We start from the raw sequence: 19,854 nt of genomic DNA on the forward strand, positions 1-19,854 counted from the left end.
AGAGTCACCATCAGGCCTTTTGCAATTCCTGGTGGACTTTCTTCCTGAGAATGCTCAGCAGATTCTCTCTCCAGTATGACAAGCACTCCGTGGCGTTTCCTCAAGGTATTCCAGGAGACAGTGCTCATTGATCTCGGGGTGCATATTTTAAAGCAATTATGTAAGCTATTTATGAGAGAACCTAGATTCAGTCACTGTTTATTTTGAGCCTTGACAGTACAATTGAGCATCAGAATGGAAAGATGAAATATTCTGAGAGCTCTAATGAAGCAAGGTGCATATGCTGTCATTGTTAGTGAAGTGTAACAGGGAACAAGGACTAATTTTGAGACTAGCAGGAACAGCAACTTTATGTCAATAGAAAGAGACAATGATTAGAATAAGTCTTTGGAAAGAGAGTGCTTTGGAAGGGTAGTGTTTTAGGAATGTCTCAGGCTGTGGACCTTGGAAGAGAAGCAGGCAGATCACTAGAAGCTACATGGCCATGCTAGTGCATGTCTGCTGAATGGGCTCTTCAGAGTTGGTGCTGTGTCCCAAATGGACACCTCTAAGGCTCTCTTGGGGGTTCTTAGTGAATACACCACAGTGCAACATTTGCCTCTCAGTCACAGGGCCTCGGAAACATGCCCTGAAGATGTCTGTCTCTGCCACTGTGATTCTGCCTCAACTTTCCTACTCCCAGACTTATGCAAGCACCAGGCTGCCAGCTTACTAATTGCAACAGGAACTGAGAGATGTCAGCCAGTTTTGAAGAGAAGGGTCTGCCTGCCCTGGACATTTGCCCCCACCCCTGTGGGTCTAATTTCTTAGGACCCAGGTTACCTAAAATATCCATATTTATCTGGAAAGGCAAAGAGCCCATATGAGAAGAGTTAGCTCTTCTTAGAAAAAGCCTGGCAGGTATGGCTTGAGGCCCTCCTCACACATGGAAGGAGAAGGTTTGCCAAGGGAGCCATTGCTGAGTTCAGCTAAACCCAGACAATCGTTGCAAGAGTATTGTACTGTTGGCTTCAGCAGCTCCGTTTTTTCCCCATATTCACCACTGACCAGGACCGGGGATTGCCGTTCAATTGGCAGAGTGCTTGCCAAGAATGCAGAGTCCTAGGTTTGACCCCTAATACTGCATAGTCTTGGTGTGGTGCTGCACACCTCTTGTCTTAGTTGGGGCTTCTATTGCTGTGAAGAGACACCATGACCACCGCAACATTTAATTGAGGAAAGTGTTTAATTGAGGTGGAGGCTCATAGTTCAGAGGTTTATTCCATTATCATCAGGGCAGGGAGCATGGTGGCATGCAGGCAGACATGATGCTGGCTACATCTTGATCAGAAGGCAACAGGAAGTGGATTGTCTCACTGGGTGGTATCTTGATCATAGGAAGCCTCAAAACCCACCCCAACAGTGACACACTTCCTTCAACAAGGCCACACCTACTCCAACAAAGCCACACCTTCTAACAGTGCCACTCCCTATGAGTTTATGGGGCCAATTACATTCAAACTACCACACCTGTAATCCCAGTTCAGGAGGAAGAGGCAGGAGGACTAGAAGTTCATCTGTGGCTCTATATTGAGTTTGAACTCAGTCTAGGATATGTGAAACCCTATCTCAAAAAAAAAATCAAGTCAGGCATCCTTCACATGCCTAAGTCCATCTCTGAGGGGGACAGAGTCAAGAGGGTCTCCAGAGTTTGCTGGCTTCTAACCTGTCCAAGGAGACATGAGACTCCACCTCACAGGAATAGGTGGAGAGTTGTAGCAGCAGGCACCCAATGCACTCTTCTGACTTTGTGTAAGTGTACAGATGTGTATGTGTGTATGCACTCACACTTGGGGGTGGGAAAGACCGTTAATGAATGAATAGTTCTTTTAAAGTAACTGCTGACCACTGATCCTTCCTATTTTTACCACTCTCCAGACACATTGTGATATGATCACGTGATTTCCCTCCTCCTCAGTTAGAGCTCTGTGCCTATCCATTCTCATGAGTTTGTTCTAGATCAGGCAATTTTGCAGATTCAAACTATTATCCAAAAGGAGTTCTAGTGATGCTTAATCCACCACAGATGAGTTTTGCAGCATCGGTTCTAACTATTTTCTCTTTTCCAAGTTCTTAGACAACCCAGTTTATAAATTTGTTCTTAGCCAGTATTTTTTCATTCTTAGGCATATCCATTAGCCATCAGATATCGCCTATAATTTTTTCTAAGTTATAAATGTGGCCAGTAAATTACAAAAGAAATAAACATATGCCTCCAAATAAGCAGTTTGGGGAAGAGAATCTACTTAGAATATATCTATTTTGTATATTTAGTTTTTCTGGGTGGTCTCATACACAGGGATTGGGCTTGTCAAGCTATTTCTGTCACCCAAGTTTGGCCTCTTGATAAGGGCATCAATGGGTTTTCCCCAGGCCACCCAGATGGTGTCACCTCTTCCTTCCCTGGCAGTGCTGTACTTACAGCCTGTGCTCTCCCAGTTGAACACCTCATTTGTCATATCCTTATCTGTAGGGCTGATTTTCCATTGCCCAGTTGGAACTTCTTTGAGCTGACACCCCAAGGTCCTCCATTAGGACTATAGGATACATGGGATAAAACCGGCAAGTAGGATCTCTTTGTCCTTTGGTCTTATGGTGTTAAATGTGACTTCTTTTTCTTCTGCCCTTCCCCTCCTATTGATTGATCCCTCCTGTACTAGTATAAAAGAAAAGGAGGACTAGAGGGAGGGATGTATGCAGCTGGGCTTCTGTCACATTCCACCTCCCAGAAAAAGGTCCTTGCACTGGACATGGGATCTGGCCATATAATTAAGCTGTCACTTGCAGAGTGGGCTGGATGGAATGAAGCTGAGACAGCCTATTGGGAGGAAGCTCCACGCCAGAGCCTAGATGACCACCTAGTAGACCATCCATTTGGATTGATCCAGCCATAAGGGAGACTACAGATGCATACCATGAGACTAGAGACGGAGGTAGGAAACCAACAAGAGACTCTTCCCAAGAGCAAGTTAGGTAAGGGTTCCCTGGGATCTCCTGTGCAGGTGACAAGGCAGGAAGTTGTTTGAACTCTGGAAGGTACAGAGGAGCAGGTACAGGCATCGTCACTCAGATCTTTGCCTCAGCTCCATGCTTTCAGAGTCCTCCAGATGTGGTGGTAGTGATGGCAGGGTAGAACCTCCCATGTTCCTCTAGAACTGTGATGGGTGTCCTGGTCTGGAAAAGTCCATTTGTGTCCACTCTAGTCTCTGAGTTTAGCTTTCTGTATGGAGGTGTTTTCCAAGGTCCAAATTTACTAAAAAATCAAGCTAAGATTTGCTTACCTATTCCCCTAACCAAGTCCTGCCACTCCATTAGGATCCAAAGAGGACTTCGCCCTGTCCAAATTCATGTTGGAGCTTGGTAGCCTGTGTAACAGTGTTGAGAGGGGTAGGATCTTTAAGGAATACTGAGGGAGGGACTGGGAATATAGCTCAGTGGTAGAGTGCTAGCTTAGTATGTGTAAAGTGCCAAGTTCAATTCCCACCACCCAAAACCAAACAAAAAAGAGAGAGGTCATGGGCTGTCACCTTCACAAATTGATTAATATATTCTTGGAGAGACCTGGTTAATTGTCGTGAGATTGAATTGGTTTTTAAACGTAGGTTGCAATCCTGGCACCACACTTTGCTTCCTCTTGTGCATGTTTCCACCTGTACTTGCTACCCATCCCACTTTCTGCCATGAGCCGAAGTAGTACAAAACCCTCCTTATAAGCCAATCAGAAGCTAACACCACATCCTCTCACTTCCAAAATGAACCCAAATAAACCTATTTTCTTTATTAATTACTCAGACTTGGGTGGTCTATTAGAGCAACCTCAAACAGGCTTAGCCATTTCCTTATTTGTAGTCAATCATCAGGGTCTACCCTCAGGTTATTCTTAACAAAGCATACCTCAGGGGTTTGAGGGGCTGCGAACTGGTTCATAAAGCAAAGCCACAGATTACAGTTCCTGCCAGTCAAAGCAACTGAGCCAGAATACAAGTTCCTTGGGTTGGAACAGGCAAGACTTGCAGTTCCTTACTGTGGGACATTCAGATCTGTTTCTTTCCTGGTACTGTAATGGTAATAATCAAATATAGCTGCTTTGTCCTTTGAAGAGTGGCAGGTTGTTTCCATTTGAGCCAGCAACCCCATATGCAGGCAGAGGTAAACATACACACACTTAGATACGTGTGCCCTAAATACAGGAGACCACCTTCTGCTTTGGACTCTACTAGAAATCAGGAAATCCTGGCTCATGGGGTTTTGTTGTTGTTACTGACATTTTCTTTTTGGCTTTTTGAAAAATAAGTTCTCGGTGTCTGGACAGTGAGTGATAGGGCTTCTAGACCCCCGTTGCTACCAGCTGGTTGCCACAGTCCCTCCGAGCTTCTCCTTCTCCATGGCAGCAGAGACTTACATATCCAACATCCTCCGTATTCTTTTCAGTTCTAACCTAGAAATTGAGTAGCCTAAAGCCACCCGAGTCTAGAGTTGGGGTATTGTACTTTCATCATGAAGAGAGGGATAAGAAAATAAATGGGACGACTGACTAAAACTATAGGACTTCAAATCCTTGCCTAAGTTGAAGGAGGTCACTGTCCATGCCCTTGCAGGAGCTAGTTAGTATTGTGCGGCTGTTAAACTCTCTCACAGAGGAAACCTGCACCTGCCGCTGAACCCAATGGGTTCCCAGTCCCATTTCCTTTATCCAGCCACAACTGAACATTTTGAGGAAAACCAGCTCTGTGTCCGTTCATCTCTGTTTCTTTGAGTTTCATCAACACCTATGTTCCTTATTTTTTATTATTATCACATTTGCTAGAGATTCGCTGCTCGGCCTTTTCAGTTCTCATCACCAGTCTGCTGTATTACAATCGAAAAGTAAGCCCATGTGCAGGACTTCAGTGTCGGGGAGGTGTTCTAGAACTCTATGGGTCTTGAAAGAGAGCAAGGCAGGGTAGATGGGAGGGTTTGTAGGAAGGAAAGGGAAGGGGGGAATGATGTAATTAGAATCTGTTAGACTTAGTGAAACCAGAGAAAGTGGTCAGTCCAAAAGGGGATGGGGGCGGGGTATAAACTCCCTCTGCTGGCCAGTGCCTATCCAGTGTGCTACATACAGGACAGATAGCCCACAGCTCACAAACCTCTCCCTCCCTTTTAAATGTGTGTCCTTTTAGTTGCCTTGCAGTGGCCATGACTCTCATCATCAATGTACTTCTGCCTCCTGCCATTGCCACACTGACAGGCGCACTTGCTGGGACCGCTTTTCACACAGTCTGTGACTGCAGCATTTCCCATCCTCTGTCTCAGCCTCTCCCCTCTCCTCTCATTCTTCCACCCACTTATTGCCACATCACAATTCATGTGTCTGCTACATGCTAACTCTTAGACAACATTGAGGTTTTTGTTTTGTTTTTTACATTGCCCAGTAATCAGAAAATATGACGGTTTATAATTGTCGTCCCCCCCCCCACGTACTTTGAGGCAAGGTCTCTGGGGTAACAGCTTCCACTAGGGATGCTTATGTGCGATTGTTTATAGAATATTTTAAACTAGGGCCAGAGAGATGGCTCAGCCAGTAAAGGTGCTTGCTGCAAGCCTGACAACCTGAGTTGGATCCCCAGAACCCGCACAGTGGAAGAAGAGAACCAACTCCCATAAGCTGCCCTCTGATCTTTACACACAGGCCGTGACACACGTGTGCAAGCTCATACGCATTGCCATATACACAACATAAATAAAAATGTGTTTTAAAAAAATAAAAGAGTATTTCAAACCAGCAAGGAGTGAGAACGACATCCAAGAGTAGGCATTGTTGGGACTTGGCTGGAAGCATTAGGCCATAGGGTGTTGGCGGTTTCGTGAATAAGCAGGAACTCTGATCCTGAGGTAAAGGAAGGTTAAATGGCAAGGTTTCAGCAACAACTTCATTAGATAAACACACATCTGTTCCCAGCCTAGTTTATACCAAGACAGAGAAGGAAGGAAAAGGACAGGAAATAGAGCGCTGGAAAAAGCTGACAAAGGGAATAGAATCTCCGGAGACCCTGAGCCACAAACACACCCCCTCAGTGAAGGAAGCAGGCCCTGAGAGCAGCTTGTCTTTTCATAATCAAGTTTATTCGTCTGTACTTACACATACAGGCCAGGGAAGCATCAAGCAGGACACACACACGTGGGCCTGTACAGACATGATCCTACTGGTCAGAGATCACCACTTTGGCCATACTTCTTTCCAGTCTTCCTGCTTTGCTGCGTCACAGCACAGCTGAGCTCATACTGTAGCTGCAATCTGAGGACCATTTCCTCCTCCCAACTGACCATCGTACAGTTGCCTGCACTTTGATGGATTCCATGTGTGCGCTGTTGTGCCTGCCTGATGGTCTCTGCCTTATGGCTGCTCTCCAGCACTGGGCCTTCACAGTAGTTAAGAGTATGCTGTGGGTCAAACAGCCCTGGGCTCTACTCCCAGTCCCCTCTACCCCCATTTAATAGCTTGGTGACCTTGGAAAATGACTTTCTCTCCATTATTTCAACAGCAGCATGGGCATATTGATATCACTTCCTCATAGAGTTGCTACATGAGTTACCCAAGTCAAAGATTACTAACTCTTCTTGCAAAACCACCTCCTCCCAAGAGGAAGATAATATTAATGGCCATTTACCAATGAGAAAGCAGAGCTAGGTGAGGTTGCTTGCCATTGTCCTTGGCTAATAATAGAGGTTTGTACCGATCTTCCGACTTCAGGACCTTTCTCTTACCTACCATGCTCTAGCCTTTATTCAGAGTAATTTGTTATGAAGAAACAGGCTGAAAAGTTACTGAATCCAGAGCCAGCATGCTATGATGCGCCCCGCCCCCCCAGTTTCTTGTGTGTCTAGTATTCTCCGGATTTTATTTGAAACATATTTTTTCTATATCCCAGTGCTGTGTCAGAGAAACAGAAATCAGAGTAGAGGCTGGGCATCTGCCTTTCACGGTCCCTGTGGTAATGTCACACTAGTACATTTTTGGAAACCAGAAGATACTCTGTGTAGTTTCCTTAGAACCGCACATGTACGGTGCCTGAGAGGGTAAGGAGTGTCAACAGGGATGTGATGCATGCACTCCAACCTTCTCCATTCCCATCCTTCCTTAGTGCTCTCGTGCTAGATGGTTCTCCCCTTGCCCTTAGCATCACTGTACAAGATGGTGCTGGCTGTGTTCTCTGACCACTTTGGCCAGTTCAGCTTTGGTTAACGCCCTCCTGCGGTCAAAGTTGGGTGGCAAGGAAAAGCCCACAAACTCTGAACCCAGTTCAGGGATGAATGCTATTGATGACACTGCTACTTCCATCACCTATGGAGTACCAATGTGTAATAGAAAAAGAAATAGTGGGCCGATTCAAAAAAAAAAAAAACCACATCCATTCTAGTTTATCACATGTTGTAGGGTATAACTGCTTTGTGGGGGATCTCATACATCACCTTCTAGCCTCAGCATAGAAAGAGGCCCAAAGTGGAGAACTTCAGTATGCTCTGGATTTGCATTTAGTTGATGGTCCCCCACATTCTGTCAGATCTGATCCTGAGTCTTCATGGTGACTCTTATTGAACTGCTTGGTTATTCAGCCGATTAAATGGTAATTGCGAATGTGGTCTCGGGGTAGGGCACCATTGTGCTGGCTGGTTTCAGGCCATTTTTGCTGAGCTGAGCTTTTCCAGAAGGCGGCTGTAAATTTAGAAAGGGGGAAATGGCATTTCATTTGTTGGTCTGAGTTTTGTTTTGCCGACTGAGTTTACTTCAGTGTTTATTTAGCGGTGCCAAAAGAAAGCTGGTATCCCCAGAGAGAGAATTGCTCAATTTCTTGGAGTAGTTCTCTAAATTGTCCACACTGCACATGGAAAACAATGTCTGCGATATTACAGCTTGCCAATAGTCTCATGCATAATTTTGATTGATTTTTCAGAGACCCAAGAAACCGCCACCTCCCTCCGCTCCTGTCATCAAGCAAGGAGCAGGTACTGTACCTTTCAAGTCCCTCATACAAAATGTCCATCTTTCTTTTGCACAAATTTAGATCTTCTTTGTTAAGAGTTCAGGATTCCGGGATCCAGAGACTGCTAGTTTGGGGCTTGGGATTTGGTCTTAGCAGGCAGGTTTGAAATGAGTTGCTGTCTTTCCTAGACGCAAACAAACAAAAGAACCCACGTCACTACAGCGTGTCTCTGCTACAGTGCAGAAATGGGGGTTCCCGTGGAGAATAGCCAGAAAGTACTTCAAAATGAACTGGGTCCGTTTGTTTGCAGCGATCTGTTTTGAGGAGCAAAGACCTGGTTATTGTCCTTAATGGGGGTCGGCTTAGGGAAGATGGCTTCCCGTGGACTTGCGTCATTGTATATGTGCAGTCGCTGGCTTTTCACTGTCTGTCCTATGTGGTTAGCCAAAATTTGCACTTACTTCACTTCCCCCAGCAAGAAGATGTTTTCCTAGCCATAGATACTTTTCCTCTCAGTTCTTTTCTAGGCTTGAAAAAATTCCAGTTCACTCATTCTATGTAGTTTAGATATTAAAGTTGAATCATATAGGAAGAAGTGATGTCATTAGACATTCAATAACTCACTGCACAGTGGCTTCTCATACATAAAGATGATGATTCATGCTTCCCAATGGAACTCTTCTTTATAACAGTCACAGTTAATTGTGGAGAGAAATTCCTTTGTGAATGACTATTTAAGTGGTTTATTTTTTTCAAACAAATTGAAGAGGGAAAGGGACAAGAGAGGATATAAATATAATCAAAATACATGGCTTACATGCATGAAAGTGTCACAATGAAGCCCATTATATTGTGCAGTGAATATATGCTAATATATGTGTGTACATACATGCTAATTTTAACAAGAAACAACTTAAATAAAATTAAGGCTGTTTTTAAATTATTTTTTAAAAATCTACTATTATGATAGATCCATAGCACATAATATATGAATATGTGTAAATTTCCAGATTTGACTTTTTTCATACATTTATTAAGAAATGTTCTGTTTTGTAAAGACAGAATCTCTCACTCTAGCCCTGGATGGCCTAAAACTCACTATGAAGTCCATCCAGGCTGACTTCCAACTAAGAAGTGAGTTTTATAAAAAGTATTTTTTTGAGGGTATCACCAATTTGGAGAAAAAAATCTATTTAAGATTAAATTTCTTTCCAATTTATTTGGGTCTAATTGAGAATTACAGATATTGACCCCTGGAACTGGGTGTTAATTATGTCTCCTACTCTACCCCAATCACCACTGACATTGAACAGTTTCATTTTGCCACCTAGTGGTTCTGACTATATAAATATTTGATTGTGCTAAGATGAAAACAGACTAGTTGTGCATCTTTCCCTGAAGACCCTTTTCCCTCGAGGCATTAGCAATCAGTTGGAGCCCAAGGCATTGAACTGAGCAGTTTGAGGCTTGGACAGCCTACAATAGAGTAGGTAGGACCAAGTTCTTGGAGATAGTAGACTTGTCATTAGAAATGAGGCCGTGTGGTAGCATGGTAGACAAATTCCTTTTGAAATCATTTTACATTTGTAAAACATTTGTGATGAATTTCTGCTAGGTAAGGCACAGCAGCATTTCATTTTGTAGCTCTTTTATCCTGAAGTAGCTTGAGAATTGCTTTGTAATGAGGAAATGCATAGGTGTTTATATTTCCGTCACCATCAACTTTCTTTTACCAAAAAGAACCTAGATATGTAAATGATATTAATCAGAAACAGTGTTTAATGTACAGTGAGTCATTAAAGGGAGTCACATGAAGTATATGTTCAGTGGAATGTTATTTTTTTAACCTCTTGAGGCCTCATAATTCAATACCTAACACCCATCCATGGGGCCAGCCAGGCAGAGTGTCAGGTACTCCTCCAAGTCCATCAGAAGAGTACTATTGAATGTTTTGTGCTTTAGCTAGTTCCCAGCACTCTTACATACCTGGAGCCAATTGCACTGATGAGGATGTCAGGTGAGGAAGCAGTGGCAGGCCACAAGAGTAGAGAAGAAATGTAAAGTGGTGTATTGGGAAACGTGTACTACTTGAAGAATTCACACACAGAGAAAGGATTCAGGGAAAGCCACTTATAACATATCTGCATATTCCTCAAAATTATATTCTAGATCCTATTACTGTATGACAAACCACTCTAAATTCAGTGGTATAAAATAGCACTCTATAGAGCCATAGATTCTGTGGGCAAAGAATGTGAACAGAGCATGACCAAAATGATTAGTTTCTATTCCATCTGGCCTGGGACAGTGGCTGGGAAAGCTGAACAACTTAAAGCTGGAATAGCCACCTGAAAGATGGCTGCTTCACTCACACGTGTTGTTCCCTATGTCAGGAGTGCCTGAGAGACCGAGCTTAGCTGGGGCTGCAAGCCAGAGTGTATATGCATGGCTTCTCCGGGATAGTTGACCTCCATACATAGATGCCCAATAGTCCAACAAATACAGTGTAAGCTCAATGGTCTCCTATAGCTTAGCCTTGGAAATAGCATGGAATTACTTCAACTGCTGGTCAAAGCATTCACAAGGATGCCCCATTGTGTACAAGGGAAGATAGACCTCACCTTATAATGCAAGGTCTATCAAACAATTCTAGGCCATATTTTTAGTCTATTACAAGATGGAGTCTAGAGCCTTGTGAAACCTGTTCTTATTATGACTCTTTATTTATGTGTTTTAATGAGTAAATTATTTCTACACATTCTGCATGCCTACTCTATTATATCTGTTGGCTTTTAATGTCCAAGGAAACAAGGTTTAAGTATTTAGAAATGATTTATAGGTACATACCACCACATGTGGCTATATAAGCCAATTTCATGACATAGGCTAGAAATGAGTTCTGCTATGTTTCTGAACAATTAATATCTGCATACCACTAGCACCCATCTCAGGGACAAAAATCTATTGCCTTTGCTATACTTGATAAATATTTAAATGCAAATGTGTCAACTAAATAGAGAAAACATTTTCTGATTGCAATTAGCTTTTCCCTCCTAGGTACCACAGAGAGAAAACACGAAATTAAAAAGATACCTCCTGAAAGACCAGAAACACTTCCAAACAGAACAGAGGAGAAAGGTATGAGATCAACTCTTCATTAGCATGTCTTGAACAGTAAGCAATGAAGCTGTCTGTCACGGCACTAGTTCCGATAACCCATACAATTTGCTTTTTCTTTGGAATATGGCTTCCAGACATATCATTTTGAAGGAAATATGAGAGGGTAATGTGGCCCTTTATAGGGACAGAGTTTCTCTTCACATCAAAACGAACCAGCCCAGGGTTCTTCCATGATGTGTCTGCCATTGCCACCTTACCTGTACCTCAAATTTGGTGGTTTGTGAGTTCATCAAAGGCCGTGCACATACCTGATGCTCTCCATCCATTCCCTCCACTTTTCTCCATGTCTTGGGAGGAGGGGTCATGCACCATTGATAGGTGGTCTTGGCTTGCTGAAATTCCCAGCCAGACAGATGAAAGTTCTTCTCTTTGGTCACTGCTGGGCCCTTGACTCTGGCTAATAGCATTACAGACACATGTTCCTGTTCAGGAATATTGGAGGGGAGGAGGGTGGCATGGTCATACTGGGAAAAGCAACTCAGTTTCCGAGTCTCCAGAGAAAGGTCAGAAATTCCATTTGGCAGAGAAGTTTCTTAAAACCTCACACAGTCAGGTTACAAATGTGTGTTCTCCCCATCATTTGGGATGTCTTTCCCAAAGAAATCTGCGTGCCATGGAAGGGCTCCTTTTACTAGGTTCCCAAGTTTTGATTGATCACACATTTTTATGGGAAAGTACTATGTTATTATGAACAGGAAGCCAAGCAAATTCCATTTTAAAAAGCAGTTATTTTGAAGTCACAAGAGAAATGCTGTATTAATGAATATAATTATCTGGAGGTGCTCCTTGGTGGCCTCATGAAATTTTATTGTGGAATTTAATATTTCACATCAGCTTGCTGAAAGTTTTGCCAACATTACAAGCTATTAAGGATCTGTGCCTCTTTCTTTCTTGGTAATCAGGTAAAATTTGAGTCATTAGAATCTTATTGTGAAGGCCAAGTCTGTGTTAGAGATCAATGGGAAAAAATTGCTATTCAGTGCATGCCCTATCAACAGCTCTCGGCTAAAAGCATGTGTTGTGAAATAACTAAACACTACCACCACCCTCATGGAAGACCCTACCATCTGCATCCTAGCCAGGCTCTGTGAGGAAGACACTTCCCCCTATGCCCCATGCTGGCTAACTTAGAGATGGATGTGTGAACAGCCATTCTCCTTGGCTGACCATATAGCCACACAGCCCTCCCTCTCCCTCTCATAGAGTCCTTATCCTATGCCACAGTGAGTCAAGGAGGCAGAAGTCCTAAGTCAGAAGCAATGGGGCCTTCAGGGAACCAGCATCTGAGTCTTAGTGTCCCTGTGACGTCACCAAAATCCATACCCTGTCATCCTGCAACTTACTGCATTCCTGTCCTTATTCCGTTCCTGTTGCACAGCCAGGGAGTTAGCCCTCCTTAATATTTTAGCTTAGCCCCATCTTTTCTGGCCCTCGTGTGTTAGAAAGTGAGCTCTTATCATTTCTGGTTGGGTGTGTTTTCCTTTAGAAATACAGTGAAGATAAGCCCAGGGATGCCTGCACAGTGCCTGAGGAGGCACCTAAAGTTGTTGCCACTTATTTTGAGCTCCCAAACAACATGTTTCATGTCTGTGCTTGCCAATGAAGCACCAGTGTCCCGAGGACTTGCATACAAATAAATATAGGAAGTTTACCTGTGTTTCAATGGGCCACACACATGCAAGTTCAGTCTTTATTAGTAAGATTGTGGGTTAATGCTTTTCACATCATGCCCAAGGATACAGAAGGCAAGGCTGGTTGGGAATGGGAAAATTGAAGCTGCCATTGAACACCACCCAGTTTGACTACCAGATCTGGACTCGAGCTCATCTTACTAGCCCCTTGACTCCGAAAGTAGGACCCAAAATCTGAGAAGTCCCCCTTTGTCTTCCAGTTCAAAATATACACAAAGATCCCCGAACAAGCTATTCCCTGAATAGTTTCCTCCCTTATCGGCTGATGATCACAGAGGTTAATCAGGCCCATTCTTTCCCTACACCCAGCAGCAGGTCATGTGGGCCATATGGGAAAACCCATCAACTATCTATGGAGCATCAGTTGTTTGCCAGCCCTGTACAAGCTCGTAGGGAGATGTTTGAGCCAGGCATTGAAGGTAAGTAGGAGCTTGCTCAGGATCAGTGGCTGAAGGACCATCATTAGCAAGAGCACAGAAAGAAGGGGACAGGGACTTCTGGCTTTTTCTAAGTTGATTGTGAGTAAGTGGTGCTCTTTGCTAACATCTTTGCTCTCAGAAATGTTATTGGTGTCATTTTTTTTGTTAAAGCAGGGAATAAGCGATCTGCATCTAAATGTTGCCACTGACATGAATTCTGTTTTCTTCATGCTTGTTTCATTGAACAATGACTTAAAGAAAGACCAGAGAGAGAGCCAAAACTGGATTTACAGAAGCCCTCTGTTCCTGCTATCCCACCTAAAAAGCCTCGGCCACCTAAGACCAATTCGCTGAACAGACCTGGTGCATTGCCCCCAAGAAGACCTGAGCGACCAGTGGGCCCACTGACGCACACCAGGTACTGTCATGCTCTCACCAAGGCGGGTAGGCATGGGATGAACACAGGGAACAGGGAGGAAATGGGAATCAAGCTTTGTCTAAAGATTCCAGACACTTCTTTCCAGTGAGGATATGGTTGCAAGGTGTTGGGGTTTCAGGATCAGTAGATGAGAACTGGCTATATATCATGTAGACCCTGCTCATACCCAGGGCATTTTCCTGGGATTTGATAGGACAGGCCAACTGCCTTGCAGACTGGAGATGCAGGTAGTATATTCTCCTTCATCCCCTAGATGACTGCCCTTTGCACACCTCACTTAAAGCTATGTCTCCTAACCCTCTGCCTATTCTGTGGTCCCTCGAGCTATGCCCTAGGCTCTCTCTACTCTTGACTACACAGCTTGGTGTGGAATACATGACAGATCTTCCTAGGGTATGTGTCTCTGAGCTCTAAGACCCTCAAAGACATGCCTGGAAACATGGTGACTTCTTCTCTGACAAGTGTGTCATGTCAGTGGCTGTCCAAGACATGTGTTAGTAATATGAAATCAGAGTTGGTACTGTGCATTCCAGAATTACATAGACAAGAAACTATTGAATTCTCTCTGCTAGTTCTTAACCTAGAACTTTCTACTATTGCATACATGTTTAATACAAGGTGGTGTGATACATCAGAGCAGGTCAGTGGCCTTGAGATCCTCAGCTGTCTCTGCCAACACACTGAAGTCTGTTCCTATAAGCTGTTTGCATGGTAAGCATTGTATGCGGCTTCTGAGTTCCTGTGTTGAAAGCAGGCAGTCCTTCAGGCTTGAATCTTAGTCCACCTCCAAGGCTGCTTTGTGAGGTTCTGTCTTTCTAACCTACCTCTCATCATCTGTAAATTGAGGGTGATACTGAAATTCACCGATGTTATTCAGATATGTTTATATGCTTATAAAGTAACAGTATTTTCCTTGTCAACTATTAAACTGTGTAAACTGCAGTAAGACAATAGTGTTTACTTAAATTTAAAAAAATTGTGGTAGAGCCCACATAACGCGCAATTTATCATCTTAACTATTTTAAGTGCATGGTTTGAATTAAGTATATTCACATCATTGTGCAATCATTTCTAGAACTTTTCCCCTCTTGTAAAACTGTACCTCTAGTCCCATTAAGCAGCAATTCACCATTGCCCCCTCCCTGTAGCTCTAGAAGCCATTATTCTACTTCCTGTCTCAATGACTTTGACCTTTAGGTACCTCATATAAGTAGAATCAAAGTGCACGGCTGTTTTCACTTTGCACGATGTCCTTCCTCAGTGCTCATCTGTGTTGTCACCTGGCCCATTTACTTACAATAACAAGAGCAACCAACACCCTCCCCAACCCTGACCAAACACAGAGTTACTTCATGTCCTAGATGGCTGAGAGATATCAGAAAGCGCTGACAAATCTGTGTCTGGGAGGCTGTCTGCCCAGCCGAGCACAGGGCTCTGGGCATTTCCGGAGCATGTGAGTTAACATTCTGTAGGTGTTGTACCAAGGTTCAGTTGAACCACTGCCTCTGTGAAATGGCCTTTGTGAGAATGAATTGAATCATAACCTCCAGTGTGCTGCTCAGGTCTCTGTGTGTCATACCCTTCTCTTCTGATAGATAGTAAAGAGCTCTTTGCACGTGATGGGGCCACTTAGAAGCCCCAATAACTTGAGCAACAGCCACATCAGTGGTGTGCTCATCCCAGAAGCTAACACACCAGAAGGAAAAGGTTATATAAACAGACGTGCTTCTGAAGAGAATATGAGCTATCCAAACAGAGAGAAGATGTAGGGCAGGAAAGATCACCCATCACTTTATAGCTGGCAAGAGTGCAGCCAAGGTCACATGCTGCCAAATCCTGATGGTCTTCAGGGACTCCACACATTTCAATAAACTCAATAGCATGTTCTAACATATTCCTGATACTTTTTATAATGATCTAATCAAAAGAGAAGTGGTATTCTCACTACCTGCTTGTCTTTGATAGCTACCCTTGACCCTGTGGTTATGGGGTAGATGCAGATTTGCAAGCTAGAGAAAGCTTGTCATCCCAGCTGAACTTGCAAGCCCAGGAGGTCACATTCACCTCCTGCCTCTGCCTAGCTCTTCTCAGCCTCCAGTTCTCAAATCTACTTGTGATTTAAGAGGGCAGGCTACCAAGGAGGATGTATATAAGGGCTATCTGTGTATATAAAGTAGTGGGAAGCATAAATTCTTAACATTGCTGTGCCACCTGAATAGCCTGTGAGAAGATGGAGATGCTCTAACTGCTACCCACCCTGTGGCTGCCAAGCCCCCAAGGCTTTGCACTACTGTGCAAAGGGATAAGGAGCTAGAGGGAAAGCTCCAGGTTCTGGCTTAGCCCATTGAAAGGAGGGCATTGACTTCCCTGACTAGAGGCTCTCAGACTTCAGCAGACTCCAGAATCACATAAACAAAACAGGTTGGTGGGACCCATCCCATGGTTCTGACTCAGTAGACCTATAATAGACTTGGGAATTTTCATTTTGTTTTGGGGGTTTGTTTTATTTTTGTTTTGCTTTTTGAGACAGAGTCTCATAGCCCAGGCTGTCCTTAAACATGCTTTAGATTCAAGGATGATGTTGAACTAATCGTCCTGCCTACATCTTCCTAGTGCTGGGATCCCAGGCATGTGCCGCCATGCTTGACTTATGTGGTGCTAGGAATTGAACCCAGAGCTTTGTGAATACTAGGCAATTAAACTACCAACTAAACCATATCCCCAATCCTGGAATTTGTATTTCTAATAGTTCCCAGGTACTGCTAATGATGATGATGGTGGAGTCTACACCCCATAACCACTGGTTTAAGTTCTTCCAAGTTGATGTTGGTGCTTTCCCATCCTCTTCTGACCACTGCTCTTGCACCTGCTGATACAGCTTGATCTCTGTGCCAATCAGCATGTCCTCCTCTGGAAGCACTCCCATATCTCTCACTATTGCTCTCTTCTCCAAATGCCTGACATCTCATGTTTAGTGTGATGCTGGGGCCGATACTGTGCCACTTGGGATGCACCCACCCCCGGACTCCTTTATAGGATTTAAAGCAGATCAAGAGCGTGTGTTTTGTCATTGCCACATGCCTTACAGTGTCGAGCATATGGTAGTGGCTCATTTCACAAACACTTGTTGAATGTCATAGTTCCTTAAGTGGGGGTGCCAGTGCTTATATTTCATTCCATTTGCCTCTTCTGTGTGCCTTTCCAGCCTCTATACAAGCTCTTCAGCATGTGTTCCTTACATTCAGAGTAGCTTAGTATGCCATAGATTTTTTAAGAGGCAAAAAAGCTAAAGATCAAAGAAAATCGCACTACCCTTCAGTACCTGATGCACATTATACTTCTTGCTAAGCAATTATATTAGAAAAGTGTGGCATATAGTGGTTTTTAAAGTTGTTTCATTCTGCCAAATTATTTGTGGTAGGAGTATGCCAACTGTATGCAAGCAGCCCTGTGCCAGTGTCCCTCTGCAGAAAGGGCACCACGTGCTGCATGAAACAAATCTCTGCCAAGATTTACCTGACCAGATGGCCGCCAGGCTAAGAGATGATTAAGCAAAAGGACACACAGTCCTCATTGGCAGGTCTTGCTGGAGAAGGAGGCATTCGAGCTTCAGTTGCTGTGTCCAGGCTGGAACTCTTCAGCAGCTAGCAAGCTGCCGTCATGTAGCACTTGCAGAAGAGGTCTCCTTCTCTTTTAACAGGAATAAGTATCTCCGAGGAAAGGGCTCTCTGTGGAGGAAGAGCGTAGTCTGTGTTTATGTGCACATACTCGACAAAAAGCACATCAAGGGCCCACTGTGTGCCAGACACTGTTGTGGATCTTAGGGAGGGTGGAGCTCAAGTGTTCCTGTCTAGTTCTCGGGAGTTCTACTCAGGGACATCAGAAGGCGCCAGCAAAGAAGTTTGTGTCCGGTCTAAACAAGTTGAAGCACACTGTAAGGATGTGACAGTGACTATTGCCCTCCCTCAGGTGTTTACATTCCTCAGCACTGGTAAGAATGGTCCTCTAATTTCTATAAAGTGCATATGTAATGTTAATATGAAAAACTACTTCAAAAACCGCCATCAGGGTTAACTTTAAAATGATGCGTGCCAAACGCAGTAGTGACTCACATGTCATCCTAGCACTTGGGAAGTGGAGGTGGGAGCGTCCCGAGTTTCAGGCCAGTCAGGACTGTGCAGTGAGACCCTAAAATAAAGGGGGGAATTGCAAAGAAACAGAAAATTTGAATGATGATAGGAAATTTCCCTAGGCCACAAGTGTCTCCTCAGTTGTAGTCTGGACCTTGGGGATCCCTCAGTTCTTATTTCATGGTACATTAAGCTGACTCTGCCCACCCTGGGCAACCTATCCTCTAACAAAGGTGCTGGTGATCCAATGACCATTCCGTCTACCCTGTTTTGATACTTGAACATAAGTAGATCTCAGTTAACACACACGCGCCTCTCTCTCTCTCTCTCTCTCTCTCTCTCTCTCTCTCTCTCTCTCTCTCTCTCTCTCTCTCTCTCCCCCCCCCCCCGAGTGTGTGTGTGTGTGTTAGTTATGTGGGGTTATAGGTTTAATAGTTTCTATTACCAATTTAATAAAAATAGATTTGGAAGTGTCTAAGAGAAGAGAGCCCGAGACTCTGTAGAAGAGCCCACAAAGAAAACAAAAGAAAAAAGAAACTAAGGACACGATGGAGAAAAGCAGGTTGACACAGGCTCTAGAAATTGCCTTGAGTAAAAGACAGAAAACCAGAATCCCAAGGAGCAGAGCAGAGCAGAGCAGGTGTTTGCCCTCAGAGGAAGGGAGGTAGAAGCAAGCCGGTTAGAGGTTAGACAAAAACAGGTTTGTCAGTCCTCAGCACGTCAGCCACCCTAAGTCACAACCAGCTTTCTTTTTCTTCTCAAGAATGAGGAAGCTAGGGGAGGACTTTTGCTCTGAGTTGAGAGAGAGAGAGAGATCTACTGCTGCCTGCTGCAAGCTGGTGTGCTCTGATGAAGAGAACAGGTGTCTCCTAAGGCATAGGTGATACACATGGGGTCTCAGGTGAGAGGGAGGGGAGCACTGGTAGGTGTCAGGGGGACGTTAGGGGGAAGTCAGGCAAGCCAGGCTGAAGTGGGCAACGCTGAGAGCTGAAAGGGAGTGTGGGCTGCTTGTCATAGAGATGGACTGCTCTGCAGAGGAACCTAGCCACAGTGCACAGTGTGCAAGGCCATGGTGGTGGGTGGCTACGGGCGACCGAATGAAGATTGTACGCACTAGAGGAGTCAGGGGTAGGAAAAGGCACTGTTAGAGATGGATGGCGGGGGAGGGACGGAGGGACAGGGAGAGACTTCCGAAGATGACAAGAGAAGAGGGAGAAGGCTAGGGCTCTGGAAGCTAGTGTCCTCCCACATGGATAACACTGTGTTCTGGGGGTTGAGGAGTCTGTGATAAACACTTCGCAGTTTGTTAGCAGATAGTGTGCACTCCAGAGGATAGGACTTCTGAAAGATGGTGAGAGGTATGATCTTGCTCTGCCTGGTGTCCGGCAGAGCTAAGTTAAGAGCCTTTACTTTGGCTTGTGGCTGAGTGTGAGGCCTATGCAGGCCATTCAGTGAGGAGATGATGGATGTAGGGGAGTGATTACTAGAGCTCAGATCTCCCAGAGGATGCTGTCCATTGGCTTGGGATGTGAAAGAGAAGTGATGTTAGGAGCTGGCCATGGGGTTGTGAGCAGGGGGCCTCCTGACCCCCCCAAACCTGTGTTACTTTGTTGCTGTTGCCAAATATCTGACCATAACAGAGTAAGACAGGAAGAAGTTATTTTGACTCATGGTCTCATAGGGTTAGTTCATGATTGTTTGGGGCCATGTGCTCAGACAGAACATTGGAGCAACAGGAGTGTGGAAAGAGAGAGCTGTTCACTTCATAGTAGACAGGAAGCAGAAAGACAGGAGGGGGCTGAGAATATGAAATAACCTTCACAGGCACACCTTCAGTGACCTCTTTCCTCTAGGTAGATTCCATCTTCCAATGTGACTACAGGATGCCCAAAATAGCAGTATCAGGTAGGGACCTGATCAACACATGAGCCTGCGGGGTACATGGCATACTCAAATCGTAACACTCTGTTCTTCCTGTGAAGGACCAGAAGC

At 44.4% G+C, this 19,854-nt stretch overlaps 1 protein-coding gene across 13 annotated transcripts in view; it reads left to right on the top strand.

The window, feature by feature from the left end:
- The window catches only part of Sh3kbp1 (SH3 domain containing kinase binding protein 1), a 352,120-nt gene that overhangs the window by 291,340 nt on the left and 40,926 nt on the right, over positions 1-19,854 (top strand). For all 13 annotated transcript variants that reach the window (XM_015992132.3, XM_015992129.3, XM_006973237.4 and 10 more), the window contains 3 exons: positions 7,974-8,025; positions 11,061-11,141; positions 13,552-13,711. In XM_015992132.3, coding sequence (XP_015847618.1) covers positions 7,974-8,025; positions 11,061-11,141; positions 13,552-13,711 — 293 coding nt within the window. The remainder of the gene's footprint in view (positions 1-7,973; positions 8,026-11,060; positions 11,142-13,551; positions 13,712-19,854) is intronic.

The sequence above is a fragment of the Peromyscus maniculatus genome, chromosome X (assembly GCF_049852395.1).
Source record: "Peromyscus maniculatus bairdii isolate BWxNUB_F1_BW_parent chromosome X, HU_Pman_BW_mat_3.1, whole genome shotgun sequence".
Taxonomy (NCBI): domain Eukaryota; kingdom Metazoa; phylum Chordata; class Mammalia; order Rodentia; family Cricetidae; genus Peromyscus; species Peromyscus maniculatus.